This window comes from Elephantulus edwardii, unplaced genomic scaffold, assembly GCF_000299155.1.
Source record: "Elephantulus edwardii isolate Elephantulus edwardi_28Jun2011 unplaced genomic scaffold, EleEdw1.0 scaffold00002, whole genome shotgun sequence".
Classification (NCBI taxonomy): domain Eukaryota; kingdom Metazoa; phylum Chordata; class Mammalia; order Macroscelidea; family Macroscelididae; genus Elephantulus; species Elephantulus edwardii.
Window position 1 is genome coordinate 26448960 of NW_006399752.1, and position 21027 is coordinate 26469986.

Here is a 21027-nt window from a genome sequence, read left to right on the forward strand (position 1 = left end):
CATTTAATCTACGCTTATTGGTGCTCAAGGCCTCAAACCTGTTCCTGAGATGGTTTTGAAATTTGAGTGGAACAGACTTAAGGTCAAATTTTGGTTCCCGTGGATTTAATTTAATTTTCCTCAACTTCAGCTTGAACTTGCATGTGAGTAGTTGGTGGTCTATCCCACAATCAGCACCTGGCCTTTAGTAGTTGTGAAAGGGTCTGTTTCCTCTGTATAGTCCCTGATGTGCCCTTGTATCTTTTGATTGTATGTTCTTATCTCCATCTTTCACATTGGAGGTTTTCTTTGCCTTTGTGGTAATTGTCACCACCTGTCTACTGATATTTAAGAATGGGGCCTTCTACGATTAGGGGGATTGTTGTTGTGGACCTCACTGTAGGAAAGATGTCAGGTCACTAAGTTGAAAACCCACTGACGTTACTATGTTTAAGTCCTTTTTTCCTGGACTGACCATGTTCCCTAGAAAAGGCTCATTTTCTGAGTGAAATAATGGATGCTAGCATTCTAGAAGTTGGGGTGAGAGGATTTTTTGGCACTACTTTTCTAGACTCTATTCAGACAATCCCCATTGTAGCTATCTTCTGTATCTATAAATATTAATACTATAAGAAGATCATACTTGTCTCAAGGATTATGTGGATTTTATATATATATGTATATAAATTAATATATGTATATAAATTATAATAATAATATATGTTTATATGCATGTATATACATGTATATAACCACCTGGCCAACTAACTGAAAGAAATCCATATTTGTTCCTATTCCAAAAAAATGATTACCTGAGAGTGTGGAAATGATCAAATAATATCATTAATTAATATCACATGCAAGCAAGATTCTACTGAAAATTATCCAAAAACAACTGGAAAAGCACATCAACAGAAAACTGCCAGATGTGCAGGCTGGGTTTAGAAGATGTCGTGGTACTAGGCATATTATAGCCAATGTTAGATGGATCTTGGCTGAAAGCACAGAGTATCTGTGTTTCATTGACTATGAAAAGGCATTTGATGGTGTGAATCATAGCAAACTGTGGCTAACTCTGAGAAGAATGGGAATGCCAGGAACACTTGATTGTGTTTATGTGAAAGCTATACTTGGAGCAGGAGATAGTTGTCAGAACAGAGCAAGGAAACACTGCATGATTCAAAATCGGGAAAAGTGTACACCAGGGATGCATCCTATCTCCATACCTTTTCAATCTATGTGCAGAACAGCTCATCTGGGAGACTGGGCTCTATGAGGAGGAGTGTGACATCAGGATTGGAGAAAGACTCATCAACAATCTGTGTTATGCAGATGATACAACTTTCCTTGTCAAAACTGAGGAAGACCTGAAGCATTTGCTGAAGAAGGTCAAGGACTGTAGTCTTCAATATGGATTGAAGCTCAACATCAAGAAAACAAAGATTCTCACCACTGGGCTGATTAGCAGCATGATAGACGGTGAAGAGATTGAGATCATTAACAGCTTCAGCTTGCTTGGCTCCACAATCAACATTCTTAGTGCCAGCATTCAGAAAATGAAAATATGAATTACATTGGAAAAATCTGTATTCAGGGACCTCTCCAGAGTACTGGAGAGAAATTATGTCAGTCTAGAGACTAAGGTGTACTTGATTCAGGCCATGGTCTTTGCAATTACTTGCTATGGATCAGAAAGCTGGACAATGACTAAGAATGGTAGAAAAAGAACTGATACCTTTGAGCTGTGGTGCTGGAGAAGAGTATTGAATATACCGTGAACTGCTAGGAGAACAAACAGGTCTGCACTGGAGAAGGTGAAAGCAGGCTGCTCCTTGGAGGCAAGGATTTTGAAGTTCTATTTGACATACTTTGGGAATGTGACTAGGAGGGACCAATTCTTGGACAGGGACATCGTGTTTGCAGGGGTGGAGGGACAGTGCAGGAGAGGAAGACCCTGGATGAGATGTATTGATTCAGTGACTGAGGTAATGGGCGTAGGTGTGTCACAATGAGGTTGGCTCAGGATAGAGCAGGGCTCAGAGCTGTGCAGACTCATAGGGTCTCTGTGAGTCTCAAGCAATTTGATGGCACATAACAACAAGCACCACCATTGAATTAGAACCAACCCATAACTGATTCTCCAGCAGGTTTTCATGAGCAGTAAATCACATGGGAGGAGATTGCCCATCTTTCTCTCATGGAACAGCTGCTGGATTCAAACCATGTATCTTGCATATAGTCAGTTGTTCTAGCTATGGATTTCTTTTATTTTTTTAACATGAATTCAACCAGATCTGGTTTATTCACTGTTGAATTGGAATTGACGTCGGTCAATCTGAACTACTATTTGGGGAGTATGGGATGGAAACAGGAGTTCTGGTGGTGCTGTGGTTAAGATATTTGCTGCTAACCAAGTACTTGACATCACAAACCCACCAGTCACTCCACAAGAGAGAGGTAAGACAATCTGGTTCTAGTTTCTAAGATTACTACCTTGGAAATCATGAGAGAGTTCTACTCTGTCATACAAGATTGCTATGAGCTGGAATTCACTTGATAGTTTAGTGTAGAAATAAGGAAATATTTTAGGACAGACAAAGATCCTATACAGATTGTTGGGATGTAATTCACATGAGCTCTAATATAGCTCTCTGAAGTTTCTTATTTATTTATTGCTTCAAAATCAATAGCCTCTGACCTGTGATTTTGAAATACAATGTCAAGTCTACATGGGCACATGGTTATGACTACAAATTTAGTACAAAAGGAATAATTATTAACTCTCTCACAAAGCAACTATTTAAAAACCCTTTTACTGAAATTTTCTCACCAACTAGAGAATTTTCCTGGGAGCAGGATCTCTCCAGGGGCTTTTTTATCTCTACCATGAATGCCAGAGACATAAACCAAGCAGAACTGACCAGCCTCTTCTCAGCATCCATGCTTCATCTCCTTGTTGCTATCCCCACTGCAGTCCCTCAGGATTATTGGTGGCCTGTTTCTATCCTGATCCTGAACACTCCCTCATGACTCTTCCACAGAGATCAAATGGCCAAACACGCCACCCACAGCTGGAGCCATTGGTGTTGAGCTTACTCTCTCTCTGCCTACACTGGACACTATTATTTTTGTCTTTGAACTTTGCTCCTTGTTTCCTCACTGACAGGCCTTACACCTTTGCAGAAGCTGTCTGGATCCAACCCCTTGTGTTCTGACTGGGATGCCTGAAGAGGTGGTGGTGGTGGTTGATGTGTCCCCCTACGCCCCCTGCTGGTCACAGGATACTACTCTAAATTGATCTGTGATTACATAATATATGAAAGGGTGTGGAGGTAATGGTAGCCCTTTTTGGGAGGACTTATCTGTGGGATCCTTCTTCAGCAGGGTACCGCCACAAGGCAGGCCTTTGACCCCTGTGCAAGGAGGGTGAGTTCCCTGGACTTTTCTTTGCCACTCATCATGTCTTCAAGTCTCCCATGAAGAGACTATGAGCCTTTTCTCCAGATTGTTCGTTGACTGTGCATCTAGCGGATGCCTTAGACATGAACTCATTTGCTTGGGTTGATCATAAATTCTTAGAGGACATCTGGAATACACTAGCTCCAAAGACCAACATCTAGATGGATTCTGATAAAATGTGTATTGACCGTCTGATTTCTCCTTCAAAGGTTAATATGAGCAAAGACAGGGAGTATATGTCAACATTCAAAACTGGTCACTAAATGGGAAGGATATGGTGGGGACCTGAAAAGATTGGGTAATGATGGTCAAAGTCCAATGGTGATTGATTTTATAACACGTAATGCATAATGAAACACATGTGAATGAAGAACAGTGTGAAATAACAATATTTATGAACTTTGTGAGCAAACTAATCTAAAACCTCCAACCAAAAACTAGTCACTGATGGATTTCCCACTATGATGTGGTACTTTAAATGCTCCTCTTTCTCTTTCTCTCTCTCTCTTTTTTTTTTTTAAATTTCACACCGGTTTACTTACAAAGTTCATCTACATTGTCTCTATAATTTTCCATCCATTCCTAGGATGGAGCTTATCTAAACTTTCCACTGTTTCACTTTGCTTTGTTCCCCGACTAGATGCATCCATTCACAAGCAGAAGCAGTGGTTTAGAGAGACCTTTGAACACCTGCTTGAAATTGCCAATTCCTCGGAAGCTGGAGACGCTGGTGTTCACCTGGTGTCTGGGTAAGAGAGGAAATAAAAGGCTATTTTAGAATTCCAGTTAACAGACACTAGCATTCAACATAAAATATTTATGATCTACCGGGAGTAAACTGCTGAACTAGACACCACAGGAATTAGAAACAATGTTTTAGGCTTTACTCCAAAGAACTTAAGAAAGACAAATTAGGGCTTTCCACCTTTTAACAACAAAATCCATTATGGTTTCTTATTACAAATACTATTTTGAGTTTCCTCAGGGAACATGCACTGATTTGCAAATACAGCTAAGAGAGAAGATATTAGATCAATGCTAAGTTAGGCTACTTGGGGCTAGTGTAATACTAGACTAGTACAGAATTCTAAGGTGGTGATGTTATGCTGTCAAGTTGGCTATGAGTCAGTGAGCCTATGAAAAATAGATAGAAACTTTGCTCTATCCTTTGCCATGCTCACTCTATCTACCATACTCAAGTCCATTGTTGCAGTGATATTTGTTGTTTACCGTGGAACCTGAACCAACCCATAGCTGACCGTGGCAGGTTTTCAGAGACAGTTAATTGCACAAGAGGAGATTCAACCCATAGCTGACCGTGGCAAGTTTTCAGAGACAGTTAATTGCACAGGAGGAGATTGCCTAGCCTTTTCCCATTGAGCAGCTGGTGACCTCGAACTGTGTGTCTTCAGTATTGTAGTGCAGTTTCTTGCACTAGGCCTCCAGAGCTCTCTGCACCTTATTTATTGTACATCATTGGAGAATGAGGTGTTCCAAAGAACAAATTTTAAGTCACTAAAATGACCTTTTAAAGTGCTATATTTTGGGGAGGGGAATCTTACATGGTTAGCATACTTTTCCTTGATTTTTAATATCTGATTTCAGGAAACATGTAAATAAAATGATAGAATTTGGCATTAATGCAGTGACTGTAATAATGGACTTGGGCTTATCTGGGATGATGAGGATGGCACAAGATAGTGCAGAGTTCAGATCTGTTGTTTCTAAGGTTGCTGTGAGTCATAGACTACTTGATGACACTTAATCACAGCCACCTAGTTCACATATCTAATGCCCACATTTAAAATATGACACTATTTTCCTGGAACTTCTTAAACAGAATGGCAAAACCTTCTATCACTTTTAGTTTATGTCTCCGGAACATAAATCAAAACATGAGAATAATCATTGTCCTTGTGCAGATGTAGAAATGAATGTTTCTCTTTCTTGTAAAATTTTATTGTGTTTTTTAGTGAGATTTATGCAAGGAGGTTTCCATTTGATGTTCTCCAGACATGCTCTGTGACATTATCTACATTTTTCATGATGGGTCACCATTCTCTTTCATTCTCAGTGGTTGTTCTGTTCCCAGTGTTTCAGTTTCCCTGCCTGTTATCACCTCATCTTTACTTGTGAATCATTGTTGACCTTTCGGTCACACACAGAGGGTTTCTCAGTAAAGCACCATAAGCACAAGTAATAGCTTTTATTTTATATACTGTTCTCTTTCACTCAAAGGTGACCTCTGGGCTTAGTTTCAGTTAAAAGTTTAAGGAAGGTCTTAGGTCAATAGTCTCAGGGAGTTGTCTGTTCTCAACCAATCTAGTTGACAGGCCTTTTTAAAGACTCAGTTTTTCTGTTTTTCTTCCATTCTATTCAGGACAATCTATTGTGACTCTGATCAGAATGGCCCAGGGACTGCTCTGAATAAATTACCTAGAGATTCATTACTACGTCATTTCCAACATGGAAAGTCCTCATATTCTTTGCTATTTTAGAATGCCCATGATTTACATTTGTTCCTGGTGGTGAGGACAACTCAATAAAGACAACTTATAAACAGATGCCTACCCCCATTTCACTGTAGTGAGTGTGGGTGGCCTCATGGTAAGAAATATGCTACAATCTCAAAGGCACGCAGTCTGAATCCACCAGCTGCTCCATGGGGGAAGGATGGGCAATCTCCTCCCACGCAATTTGCTCCCTCTGAGAATTTGCTGTAGGGTCAGCTATGAATCATTTCCAACATGATGGTGAATAGCAGCAACAACAGTAGCAGCTATTTATGGCAGGCGAAGCTTCCTCTCTCATACCTTGGGCATGATGCTCTGAGAGGCTACTCCTTGAAAAGGGACAACATGCTTTGAAAAGTGTGACTGCAGCAATGGTTGAGTGTGTCAGAGATAGTGAGGATGGCACAAGATAGGACAGGGTTCAGGTCAGGAATTCATAGGGCCACTATGAGTTTTGTTTGACTTGATGGCACCTAACAACAATACCAGCAGCTATTGGTAGTGTCTTCTTAATGACCAATATCATTCTAGCCTCATCTGTTCTATACCATGGCAGTTACTTAGTGATATAGGGCTCCTCTTCACAGCACTTTTGCCCTAGACCTAAACCTAAATTTGAGGATCTACAACTACTTAGGAAGCTCTGATGGTCTACTGGTAAGAAATTGCACTGCCAAGCCAAAGGCACCTGGTTCAAATCCATCAGCTGCTCAACTGGAGAAAGATGGGCATTTTCTTTCCATGCAATTTATCTGCCTCTGAAAACCCACTGGAAGGTCAGCTATGAGTCATTTCCAACTCAACAGTACTCAACAACAACTTGATTAAATCATTTCTATCCCTTGCTTCCAGCACTTTCTCCACTCCTCATTCCAATGAAGAGATTCTGTTCAAAACTGGATCTTACTATTAGACTTTTGATGCTTTACTTGCAGTTTATGTAAAGCATTGTAGAAAAACAGAAAACTTTTACCTCAAAAATATGTAAATAAAAGATAAAATATAAATAGGTTATAATCTAAGAATAAGGAGAACCTGGGCAGACACTTTCATGAAAAAGAAATTCAGTTTAATCATTAAAAGACATGTTATTTTAAAAATGTCTTATTCTATAAATCATGGACATTGAAAATTTAACCACTGAATTATGTGAACCCAAGAGAAGTGATTGATTTTTTCCTTTTTATAATTTTAGAAAGGGTATGTTTTTAATCTTCAAAGAGAAAAACTTAAAGATCTGTATGCAGAGTGAATAGTAATATAAATGATGGATTTGGGTTCATAATAAGGTATCAGTATTGATTCTTCAATGGTGACCTATGCTCCATATGAATAGTAATAGAAGGAGAAAGTATGCATCAGGAAGAGGAACTCTCTGTACTTACTATGCATTTTTTCTGTAAATCTGAGAGAGTTCTGAAAAATAAAGTATATTTTTAAAAAGTGCTTTGGAGAATAGTACAGGAAGTTCAGTAGCCAAGTGTTATTTTCATAAGAATTCAGGAAACGTCTCTGTCTAATATGTTTGAGTTGGCAGATATTTCAAAATCTTCCTACTGAAGAAGTGCCATTCTGGGCTGATGTGGTGCTGGGATTTCGAAAAATGACTGGGGCTGAGCTGAAGAAATTCCCCCGGCATGCATTTGGCCAGGCTTTCACCACCCTGAAATGTGAATGCCCTGCTTATCTGCCCTGGTTGGAAAAAAGGTCAGTCAAAGTGGTCTTTTACGGTTTCCATTTAGCAATCATAGCCACAAGCAAGTTTATAACTATTCATAAATATGTGTTGAAAGTTGTCCTGTGCTCTGTCTTTTCATTCACAAGTGGTTGTCATTGGTGTCATTGAGTCAATTCCAACTCATAGAGACCTCTGTGACAAAGTAGAACTTCTCCATAGGATTTCTAGACTGTAATTGTTATTGTATACCACCGAGTGGGAACTGATCCTCCAGCAAGTTTTCAGAGTCCGTGACTCACAGAGGAACTGTATGTCAGGCTGCTAACCGAAAGGCAGCACTTTCTGTCACATTGGTCACGTTGTCTGGAGGTGTCAGTCCTTGGAAAAGTGCTTCATATTTGGAAAAGTAGAGGGTCAGTGAGGGAGGAAGACCTTCAGTGAAATGAATAGACACAGTTGATTGCAACGGTAGGCTTGAACATGGTGGAGATAGCGAGCATGGCACTAGATGTTGTTGTTATTGTCAGGTACAGTTGAATCGGAACCAACATATAGCTGATCCTCCAGTGGCTTTTCAAAGGCAGTTAATCACATGGGAGGAGACTGCCCATTCTTCTCCTATGGAGCAGCTGGTGGATTCAAACCTTGTGCCTTCAGGATTGCAGCACAGTGCTAGTCCTTGGAAGAGTGGAGGGCCAGTGGGAGAGGAAGATCCTCAGTGAAATGAGGTTGACTGCAACAGTGGAGCATGGTGGAGGTTGTGAGAATGGCACAAAAGAGGGCAGGGCTTTGACCTGTTGCTCATAGGGTCGTTAAGAGTCATAGCCTACTTGACAGCACCCAATAACATAGGAACAGATCAACAGGTCTTTCTTCTGTAGAGCTACAGCCTGGGTTTGAACCATCAACCTTTAAGTAAGCAATCAGATACTTAACCATTGTGCCACCAAGGCTCCTTTTTAAGTATAAGTGCTTTGTAAAAGAATCTTAAGACAGAGCTTGTGTCTCAAGGAATGAGCTGTACAATTTGTGATAAACTACTAATAAAAACTTTTACATCCAAACTCACTTAGAAATACCATAGGAAAAGGGCCTTGAGATCTATTACTACAATATTGTTGTTGTTAGGTGTTGTAGAGTCAAGTATGACTCATAGTGGCCTTATGAATAACCAATCTGAACACTGTCCTATCTCATGACATCCTTTTTTATTTTTAACAAACTCATTGCCATAGTCACCATGTCAATCCACCTAGTTGAGAATCTTCCTCTCTTCCTCTGTCCCTCCTCCTTTCCAAGCATGATGTCCCTCTCCAAGGAATAATCTTTCCTAGCAACATGCCAAAGCATGTGAGACAAAGCTTCACAATCTTTGCCTCCAAGATGCATTGTGGCTGCAACTTCCCCAAGACATATCTACCCTTTTGGAAGTCCATGGTTATTCAACACTTTTTTCTCTACCACAGTTCAAAGATATCAATAATTCTTCTGTCATCCTTATTAATTGTCCACTCTCGGCCATGACAAGTTACTGAAAAGACCATGGCCTGAATCAGGAGCACCTTTGTCCTCAAAATTGCATCATTACTCCTCATTTGGAGAAGTCCCTGACTGCAGACTTGCCCAGTGCAGTACATCTCCTGATCTCCTGACTGCTGATACAAAATGTATTGATTGTAGATCCAAGTAAGATGAAACTGTTAACTGTATCAATCCTTTCTCTGTCCATCATGATGTTGCCTATCAGTACAGTGGCAAGGATTTTTGTTTTCTTGCTGTTGAGATGCAATCCATAGTGAAGGCTGTAGTGTTTAAACTTATGCAGCAAGTGCTTCAAGTCCTCCTCACTTTCAGTAAGCATGGTTATATCATCTGCATAATGAAGGTTATTGATGAATCTTCCACCAACAGCTTGTTGAATCATTTGATCAGAATGCAGATTAAATAGATATGGAGAAAGGATAAAACCCTGACACACACCTTTCCTAATTTGAAACCATATTGTGTTCCCTTGCTCTGTTTACACAACAGCCTCTTGGTCTAGGTATATGTTTTGTACAGCACAATCAAATGTTCTGGAATTCTTCTCAATGTTAGCCATAATTAGTTATGATCCACACAGTCAAATGCCTTTTAATAGTCAATAAAAAAATAGACATTCTTCTGGTATTCTTTCAGCCAGGATCCATCTGACATCAGCAATGAAATCTCTATAGCCTCTTCTAAATCTAGCTTGAATGTCTGGCAGTTCTTTTTCTATGTACTAGTCTAGTCATTTTCTAATGATCCTCAGCAGTATTTTGCTTGCATGCAGTATCATATTATTTGATAATTAGTGCACTCTGTTACAGCCTACAATTTCCTGCAATATTTCTCTAAACAGAACTCTGTAGATTAAGGTCTGCTCTGAAACACATAAGGGCATAATGACTTGGAATGTACTCAACAGTAATGAGTTTACTTTAGGTTCAACTTGATATGTGGTTTGTTGAGGTTTTTTTCCCGTCAGTGTTGTTAGTTTCTGTCAAGTTGGCTGTGACTCATGGCGACTGCAGATACAATAATACACAATGCTGGCTGGTCCTGCATCATTTTCGTGATTGCTGGCATGCTTGAGCCCACTGTGGCCTTATATCTCTGAAGCCTCATTTTTCCACATTATATTGAACAATATATTTTGTTGTGATCCGTAGAGTTTTCATTGGCCAATTTTTGAAATTAAATTCTCAGACCTTTCTAATAATTTATCTTACTTAGCCTAGAATCTCTGCTGAAATCTGTCCTCCAAGGGGACTATTTGGAATACAAGTGGTATCGCTTCCAGAGTCTTAGCAATATGCAAGCCACCACAGTAATGAGAGAGAGCAATTTCAGGCAAAATTTTTGTTTGTTTAAATTGCTTTTCTTTAATTTAAAAATATTTTTAATTGACTTTTTAAAATTTGAGTGACACTTTACAAATCCTATTGGTTTTTCATTAGTCACTCATAGACATTTATTTTATAACATTACCAAAAGTCTCTTGAACTCTGTTTAGTTTAGTCTGGAAATTGCAAGTGTGTTGAGAGTTGTGCTTTCCCCCAATTTCTATTTTTTTGGTGGATAAATAGAAATGATGTAAATTACTGTGTACATGTTGGAAAAATGGCTTAAGGCAAGCAGTTGAATAATGACTTGGCCTCAGTATTTAGAAGTTTGTTATGTGCTCTTGAGGCAGAGCCTACTTACAACTGACCCTCCAGGAGATTTCCAGAGGCAGTAAAATGCGTGAGAGTAGATTGCCCATTACCCATCATTCCCCTGGGGTTCTGGGTTGACAGTGCAAGTCCTTACCCTAAGCCACCAGTGCTTCTTTTTAGAAAATGGGCTCCATAATTTCATGATAACGTATGTTCAGGCCTAACCTCTAATTGTGAGGTGAAGGTCTTGGAAAATCTGCACTGCTCCCTCACTGGTTGTAATCTGACTCACTAGCAATATCTTACTTAAAATAACCTCGAGAAAGAAGTTCTCTGTGTCAGTGGGAGCCATCTTCTGACTGGAATACCATATACCTGTTGACTGGCCAGATAGGGCCTTTGACAAGCCACTCCCTGCCGGTATGTAGGTTATAGGCATTAGGGGGAAGACAAGAACGTTCCTCATCATGCCCACCATGATGGCATTATCTAGCCTCTTCTTCATCATGTCTAGTATGACTACAGTAGACAATCTCCTGTGGGGAAACCGTGGAGGAGAGGGGGACGCTTGTCTCAGCAACACCTCCACCTGCCCCTTCACTCCTTGCTCTCATCCCTTCAGACCTCCTCCTGCTTCCCTGTGCCGAGGCTCCACCCCAGGTGCCAGACAGACACCGCTCTTGGTGGAGGTTAACTAGCTCCTTCCTTTCCTCAAAGGCCCTATGGGGCCCAGTGTGTGCTCCACTGCTAACCTAAAGGTTGGAGGTGTGAACCCACCTGGTGGTATCTCAGGGGAAAAGGCCTAGCAACCTGCTTCTGTGAAGAGTATAGCTAAGAAATGTGACCAATGCCACAAAGCTAAATGTGTGTAAATTGTTGAATGGAAAACCAATTTGCTCTATAAATTGTCACCCAAACCACAATAAAAAAGTTTTTTTTAAAAAGTAAAGATTAGTGCTCACTTCAGCAGTACATATACTAAAATCGGAACTACACAGAGAAGATGAGTGTGGCCCCGGCACAAGGATGACACGTAAACTCGTGAAGCGTTCCACATTCTTAGAAGAAGATTGCACAAGGGAGCTCTTTGACATCTTGCCTGCAAGGGATCACTGTGGGGCCCACAAATTCTTCAATGGTTTAAATTAAATCACCTGGGCACCTGGATATTTTCTTTATAGTTTTAAACATGCCATCTGTTTCTAATTTGTGTAAATTCATGTGAACTTTGTGGATTTTGACAGAGACGAGGAACTTCCACACAATTAGCAGTCATTCCCATCTTAATAAAGTTCAGTGAGTGACATGCAAAAAACAAACAAAAAATTACACCTAAGAAAACCTTCTGGAGCATTCTATTCTGTAACCAGGTCCAGATTACCCAGTAAAGTTGGTATTGATTTACTTAGTAAGCTGTAGTGAACAGTTTCACATGTTTTTCACCACATATTTTGTTCACTATACATTAATAGGAGGTCTGGTGGCCTAATCAGTAAGCAGTTGTACTGCTAGCCTGAAGGCCTTGTGTTTCTGTGGTTCTTTGAATACACCAGTAGCTCTGAGAGAGAAAGATGAGCAATCGTCTTCTCCTGTGCAATTTATAGTCTTAGAAACCTAATGGAGGGCCACCTCCAACTCAACAGCAATAAGAAGGAGAGAGAGAAAAGAGTAAACATAAGTAAACCTGTGTGTGCCTTGCTCACTGAGTAGTAGTAGTCTGACACTATCTTTAACAAATGGTTTCCATGACTAAGAATTGACTAGAAGGCAACTAATGGTATTTCCTCCCCTCTGAACGTGTTGTGTGAAGACGACGACCACAGGCCTGCTTTTCTCCTGCAGGAGCCCATGGAGCAGGGCTCATTCAAGACCCAGATGAATCTGTTCAGGGCCAGGACTTCAAGCTAGGCAGAAGGCAGGCAGTGTCCTCATGAGGAGGTGGGACCCTCAAGGCTCACTCTGAGGGTGGCCACCCACTCTCCTCCACTCAGAACAGAGCCAGCTGGGAAGACACACAGGCTCTGCTTGTTCCTCACACTCAGGGTCTGTTTTGTTGCCTCCTACGCCGCTGCCACACAATGTGAGTGTTCAGACTCAAAAATGAGCATTTCACTCAGCAAGCCACAAGACAATGGCTCCAACTGAAAGTAAGGTAAATGGCCTGCAACTTTTATTTATTTCCCCACAAATTAGGTCTCTAGGTTCTTCTTCTATTTTTTTTTTTAAAGTCTCTAGCATTTTTCATGTCCAAAACAGAAAAAAAAATCAATGTCCAATATTGTCTAGACGGGAAATAAAAGGTCTTCAGATATTTAATCACACTTTCAGATCCTATTTTATCTCTTCAGCCAGTGGAGTCATACTCTGTGCTTTCTACTTGCCCCTTTGGGAAATGACTCATAGGTGCAATAAATCCATGGGACGTGCCTCCTCCTCCAGATTGCATATCTAAATAAATCATCCCAGAGGGATCAGGATTGACGTGCCTTTTGTGATATCCTGGGTGGCCTCCTTTTACCTGTGTGGCCCTGTGACACACGTACACTGATTTTTCTCCAGGAGGCTAGTGCCATCCTCCGTGGCCCTGGTAAGGCTCCATGCTGGACAGAGCATCCGCCATGCTGAAGTTCTGTCCCTGCACTTCCCTGTTCAATCCTTTCTTGGAAGGCCTCTGCTGCTCTGAGGGATCCCTGCACTTCCATCTCTTTCTTCTTCTGGATCTTCTGTTCTCCTGCAGGGCCTGACTTGGCAACTATGGACTGTACATCGGGAATGTGACAGCTGCCACATGCCCAGCTTTCCAGAGTCCCTTCCTGAGCACAGCAGACCCCCTGCTCTATATCTTTACCCCACACACTGCTGGCCCAGAGCCAACAGAAAGACAAAGGCCTGAGACACAAAGTGTAATGTGAGCAATCCCCTCTCTCCTTTGTTTTGCAAAGGTGCCATGAGAGATTGCCAGCTAGAAAAGTGCATTCTGAGGAGACACCAAGGCCAGTAGGGAATAGGAGACTGACTTATGGGGTGCCGTACACTTGGAAGCTTCCACCAGGGCTTCTGCTGCTTCCCAAGGGCATCTTCACTCCTAGGGGACCCTGTGGTTCCCCTTTATGCCCTCAGCTAAAGCCCCCTCACAAGAGCCCTTACTTTACTGCTTAGTGCTGCATAAATGCCCCCCCAACACAGCTCTGGCCTCTGTATTCACCCCATCTTAATGAACTGTTCACGTTAGTAACAGCTTGAAAATGACCAGGCCCTGGATGCACAAGAAGTCTGCCCAGATCTTTGGACAGCCCAGCCACTGTAATAATTTAAGAGACTGAGCGAGGTAATGATTGGGCTTTCACCAGTAGCACAACTAGCAGGCGAATCTTGAAATGGTGAAAGAGGACATTTGCATTTATTGAATTCTTACAGGCTCAGTAATGATTCTCTCAGCACAGCACTGTTATCCCCAGGTTGTTGAGGAAACAGGTTCAGTGAGTTTAAGAAATTTCTCAAAAAAAAAAAAGAAAATGCTCAAAACCAAACAAAAATCTGATCAAATTTCAAAGCTATTAAGTCTCTTTCTGTGAATTAGGAAAAGATTTCTGAGTTTCAATTAGCATGACTGGAACACAGAATAGTAGTGTTCAAATATTATCACAATTTATAATAAGAAAGGCAAAAGATAATGTTCAAATTATTATTGTTCTTGTTAGGGGCTGTAAAGCTAAGACTCATAGCAACCCTATAAATAGCAGAACAAAATCTTGCCCTCCTAGTAATGCTCAGCCTATTGTAGTTTCACTGTTCATTCCATCTTGTCTGAGAGTCTTCCTCTCTTTGGCTGACCATCCACTTTTCCAAGGACTGGAGTCTCCTGATAACACATCCCAAGTATGTGAGCTAAAGTTTCAGCATCCTTGCCTCTGAGAAGCACACTGGTTGTATTTCCTCAGCGACAAGTTTGTTACTTTGGTAATTCATGAGATACTCCGTTTTCTTTGCCATCACAACAACTCAGAGACATCAGTTCTTATTTGGTCTTTCTAATTCATCATCCAACTTTCCAAAATCAGTTTGCATCACACAACAAGATTGCTCAGTTAAAAAAAAAATTCAGGGTTTAGTTTTGATTTGAGGTTTAAGGGTCAAAATTATCTCAAGGCAATAGTTTTAGAGGTTCATCCAATTTCACAGCTCCAGAAAATCTAGATTCTCTTGATAACTTAAAATTTCCATTTTTATTTTTGCCCTTTTTTGATGAGGATTTTTTTCTTAAAGTCTTCATAAGTATATTCTTTATGTTAACTATCTTACTATAAATATTTCTTCACAAATAAACATAATACAATACGTTGGGTAATACCGCTTCAAAATTCTAACCTCCTTCTTTCTGTGCTCTCCTCTCTGTCTCAGTATCTCAATGCGTATCCTTAAATTTATTACTGTTGAGTCAGAACCAGCTCATAGCTGACCCCTCAATGGGTTTTCGGGGGGAGACTGCTCAACTTTCTCCCCTTGGTTCAGAAAACACTCCTCTATTATAATATATTGTTTTAAAAAGTCATCTAAGTTTCCAAATTAAAATTATTTCACTGATTTTTTTTTTTTTTACAACCACAGATTTGGGGCGTTAAAAACATGTTCCCTTGTAGGAATTGTTTTCATAGTTGTTGTGTACCGTCGAGTCGGAACCAACCCATAGCTGACCCTCCAAGGGATTTTCAGAGGCAGCTAATCTCATGGGAAGAGATCACCCATCCTTCTCCCGGGGAGTGGCTGGTGGCCTCAAACCACATGTCTTTGGGATTGCAGTGCACCTTCTTGCCACTAGGCCACCAGAGGTCCCTTTTACTTTTAGTTAGATGAAAAATAAAAGGGGGGGGGGGGAGAAAACACCCCCAACCCAACTCCAAGAAACTCCAAATCAGTAACTTCAGTCTGATTAAGTCTGATTCTCTGTGTCTTAATCACTTTTTGTTATATAAAAAATTCATTCATTGGCTTTAGTGAAACTCAGTGACCCTAAAGAGTGAATGCTTGTCAAAATCCTTTCTTTGGTCCCTTCATCTTAGGTAAACAACTTAAATCCTGTGGATTTTCAGAAGAACAAGGAAAGATACATGGAGTGAAAGTGCTAGTTTAGAATTCAAGTTATATTGCTGGAGGCATTGCGATTTGAAATAATAGTTCATGTTAAATAATAGTGCACTGCAGATTCATATAATCTTGGAGCAAGAGGTAGCTTTTGAGATGTTTTAGCCTCACATAGTGCTTATCACTGAACAAGCCTTCAGCTAGTATTTGTTAAATAATAAAGAAATTGAGTCCAGAGGAATTAGGTTGTTCTTGCTCACTGGTGGTTGGTTCTTCAAGAGCCATTGCAGTAGGAGGAAGGGGTGGGAGACTGAAAAGATGGAGACCTCCTAGCCCGATCTACTCTATCAATTGACTCCTTAACCATACTGGGAGGATGCTGGAAGCTGCTGATTTAACCCAATTTTGTTATTTTACAGAACAGAAAGCAGCGATCGGATGTTTGATCCTTGATGGTGGCTGCAGGTTGAAACAGCTCTTTGCTGGAGTTGAGCAGCAATGGCCCTTTTCCACCTTTCATTTTCTAGAACCAATGTCAGAAGATAACTAATTTCTTGATACCTTAATACAAATTTCAGTTGAGTTTTCTCACCCAGGATAGGCGTGGACAGTTACAGTCCTTTTAGAGAGTTGTTTTCTGCTACTTAGGATCAGTTGTCTGTCTGGGTTAAGATACTCTCCCATATTCTCAATTGCCTCTTATTTTTGCTCCTGACTTTCCCACCATTTCTGCTGATTCTCTTGGATTTTAAACTTCTATCTGGTTTCTGAGAGAAGAGGGTGCTCAGAATTGCAGGGATGACCACTTCTGCTTTCTCAGAGGTCATAGGGATATAAACACTCTGCCTCCAAGCTTTTCCCAGAGTTCTTTTAAAACAGACTTGAATTACAGCAGTCAGATGGAGAAGAACACTACTGTGTTACCACCCAAACCAGGATTTAAGTATGTCATCAGGACTGAAGAACACATCCATCAAGTCCTCAAGTCAGTGGGCACTGGACGAGGTCTAAACCATAAGAAGATATTGTCTTTTCTCTTGAAGAATTTAGGAAGCTCTGATGGCTTAGTAGTAAGGGATTGTGCCTCCAACCCAAAGATGCATGGTTCAAATCGATCAGATATTCTGCAGGAGGAAGATGGGCAGTCCCCTCCTATGTAATTTAGTACCTCTGAAATCCCACGGGCGGTCCCACTGTCACTTCCAACTCGAAGGTACTTAACAACAACAAGTTGAGGAATTTAGAATATATAGATGTCTGTTCCCTTGAGTTTATTGTGCTTTCATGGTTGTGTCATTACCATTACTTTATTTGAAATTCATAACCATTTTCTTTGTAGGCAAGAGAAGTTTTGTTCTTATGATGAGGATAAGGAAAAAAGTTTAGAGAAATGAATTGACCAAGAGCTCAAGGATAATGTTGTTGCTGTTGTTATGTGCCATCGAGTCGCTTGTGACTCATTGCAACCCTATGTACAAGAGCCCTAAACACTGTTTTATCCTGTGCCAACATAGCCATCTCAAATGCACTTATTCCCAACTCTCCAGTCACAGAATCGATCCATCTCAGCAAAGGTCTTCCTCTCCTTCACTGCCCCTCCACTCTGCCAAACATGATGTCCCTCTCCAAGGACCAGTCCCTCCTTGCAACATGCTCAAAATATGTCAGATGAAGCTTCAGAATCCTTGACTCCAAGGAGCATTCCAGCTTCATCTTCTCCAGGACAAGCCTGTTTATTCTCTTAGCAGTCCATGGTATATTCAATACTCTTCTCCAGCACCACAGCTCAAAGGCATCAATTCTCTTTCTATCATCCCTAGTCACTGTCCAACTCTCTGATGCATAGCATGTAATTGCAAAGACTATGGCCCGGATCAGGTGCACCTCAGACTCCAGCCTGACGTCGTTACTCTTCAGTACTCTTGAGAGGTCCCTCAGAGTTTACTTCACCAAAGCAATTGATATCCTGACTATTGTTACCAAGAATGTTGACTGTGGAGCCAAGTAAACTAAAACAGGAGGCATAAATTGGACATATGCACACGTTTTCTGATGCCATCTCTCAGTGGAAACTTACTTTATTCTGCAAGGTCTTTTCACTTCTCTCTTCCCAAGCTCCAACCATATGTGGTTTCTTAGCAGTGTGCCCTGCACTGACACACACAGTCTGCATCTGTTGAGCAGAATTTTTCTCTTACTAAATCTTTTAAAGTCTACAAGTGAACTCTGACTAAAGTTAGGGAACCTGGATAAGCCTTTGCTTTTCATTATACCATATAGATGGTATAGAAAAATTTCACTAAGCCAAATCTGTTCATTAACCCATCAGTCCTACATATTTTGTATGCCTTTGATGGTCACAGCTCTGTGATAAACATAAATTGGTAAAGGCGACCACTGCCTCAACTATCTGGTTAGGAAGACCAGACTAGTTTAGAGGAACATGAAATTTTATCCTAGAGGGAATATTAAAGTTAACTGGCATACCATAGACCAAATAAAATGTTCTATATACTACCTTGGTGAGTAACGACTGGAGGCTTACAAGCTTATGGGTGGCCAACTGAGGTGCACCCAGCTATTGTTTTCTGTCTGTGTGGAGCAAAGAAGAGTGAAGAAAATCTAAGGCACCTGAGCACAGCCTAATGGATCCATGAAAATTCAAACCTCCATCTCACCACCCTGAGACGAGAAGAACCACATGGTCCCCAGCTACCATTGCTGGCTGCTCTGAAAGGTATTACAGTAGAAGGTCCTGGATAGAGTAGGAGAAAAATGTGGAATAAGACTCAATTCTCAGTAAATACTAGGCTTACTGGTCAGAAAACCTTTCAGGCCTAGAACCCAACTTATCTGACTCAGTTTTCAGCTAAAAACTCAGGTGAATTATAAGGTGAATACTACCAGAGAGGTCTGTATTCCTTAGAATAATAATTGGTGCACATCAAGTTCAGTATTTTCAGAACAACAAAATTAAGAAGGAAGGAAAAGCAAGAAAAAAGGCAGGAAAGGAAAAGAAACGGGATGAGCAACCCATGCAGTAGGTGGGATGAATGCTGCGACATTGTGAGGAATTACAATCAACATCATAAAACAAAATGCATATGAATTTTTGCATGGAATACTGATCTGCTCTGTAAACCTTCACCCAATTCATGATAAGGAGGTTTAAAAAACCTAACCTACTAACAATAACAGGTAAAATGTTCAAAGCAGTAAATGTTGCTATTAAATGATATAAAAAGAACAAATTCTTAAGTGTTAAAAGTGCAATTAACTCTGTATTTATTTAGTATCAGATCCCAGGACGGCACAAATAGCTTCACCTTGATTGTTAATTTAAAGGTTGGAAACTAGAACCCACACAGTATGCTTGGTTATATGCTTCCATAAAGATTTCAGTCAAGAAAATCTATCTAACACACGAGTTCACTATGAATCAGTAACAAGTGCTGTGTTTTTGGTAGAATGACACAGAAACACAGCCCCCCTCCTCAAACATAAAAAGAAAAGGCATGTGCAACTGATCCCAGGTCAGAAGAGGTTTGAGCTGTGAGGCTTCACTTATACCTGGGGTTTTGTTTACCTCTTGTCATTGCAGTGAGCTCACATGTTGCTAGTCTTTTCTGAACCAGCAGCTCACCTCTCCCAGGAGACGCCAACTGCTCACCCGGAGATGATTAGTATCACACAGAGTTTTAATCAGATACTCGAAACACTTGAGCTCATCACAATAGCAATGCCAAAAAAACAATCAGGGTGTAATTGGGCCCATGCAGTTCAAATCTGTGTTGTTCAAAGGTCCAGTGTAAATTATATTTGGATTTTTTTGACTGTTTGGAGACCATCATCCCTACACCTCAAGTTGTTCAAGTGTCAATTGTATTTTTTTCTCTTCCTTTTGAATTTTTAAATAAGTTGTTTATTTAGATTCAACATTAGGAATCACCAGTTTCCAAGGATGTGAGTGGTTGATGGTTCAAGAAAGGCCTGCTTGGGACCCTGGAGGCTTTCTTGGCCTGGATCATTGTGTCTCTACATACCTGTCTTTTACGTCCTGTAAGTACTTAAATAAGAGATTGGTCTCATGATATGTCTTTCTTCTTAGAGTAAAAGAAAGAGGAGGCTTAATACTCACACGACGAATACGAGACCTGTGGGAGCTTCATCAGTCCTTCGACATTGTGGTCAACTGTTCAGGCCTTGGAAGCAGAGAGCTCGCTGGAGACACACAGATCCTGCCTGTGAGGGGTCAAGTGCTCAAAGTTCAGGCTCCCTGGGTGAAGCATTTTATCCGTGAAGGGAGTGGGATGACCTACATTTACCCAGGCATATCCAGTGTAACCCTGGGTGGAACTAGGCAAAAAGGAGACTGGAATCTGTCCCCAGACCCAGAAATTAGCAGAGATATCCTTTCCCGATGTTGTGCTCTTGAGTCCTCTCTGCATGCAGCCTATGATATAAGAGAGCAGGTGGGCTTGCGGCCCTCCAGGCCAGGTGTAAGGCTGCAGAAAGAGCTGCTAGTCCAAGATGGCAGGAAACTGCCTGTTGTCCATCACTATGGCCATGGAAGTGGGGGCGTCTCTGTGCACTGGGGCACAGCTCTGGAGGCCACCAAGTTGGTAAGTGAGTATGTTTGTGCTCTGAGGACCCCTGCTTCCAAGGCTAAGCTGTAGGTGATGTAATAAATGGCCCCAGAGACTACTGATTAGAGCAGAATTTAATGAAGCATTGGAGCAGGTTCAAATAACTTCTATTGCATGAAAGTTGAAGTAGACATTTCTTTGTTTTCAAGATTAGCAATATGCAATGTGTAGTTGTAGATTTAGAAAATCTAGTACTAATGAATTACTTAACATATAGAGCTCTATTTTTATTGAAACATTTGTTATTAAGATTTCTTTTAGGTTTGGTGTCCAAGGATCTCTGCTAATTTATACAGATTGTGTCAGCTGTAGACATTTGACATCTTTTTTTTTTGCCTCATAAACCCACAGGAGATAATGGAGAGCATCTAAATCACTGTCACTTGTAGGTAGAACTGTACGATCCAATTAAATTTTAGCTAAGTGAGTGGTATACTCCCTCTCAATAAAATTACATGTTCATCCCGCAATACAAGCTAATTATGTTTAAT

At 40.7% G+C, this 21027-nt stretch overlaps 1 protein-coding gene across 1 annotated transcript in view; it reads left to right on the forward strand.

Annotated features, from left to right (window-relative positions):
- Positions 1–20566, forward strand: part of DDO (D-aspartate oxidase) — a 25410-nt gene extending 4844 nt beyond the window's left edge. The window contains exons 2-4 of the mRNA XM_006879041.1: positions 4079–4187; positions 7482–7658; positions 19999–20566. Coding sequence (XP_006879103.1) covers positions 4079–4187; positions 7482–7658; positions 19999–20566 — 854 coding nt within the window. The remainder of the gene's footprint in view (positions 1–4078; positions 4188–7481; positions 7659–19998) is intronic.
- Positions 20567–21027: the final 461 nt, after the last annotated feature.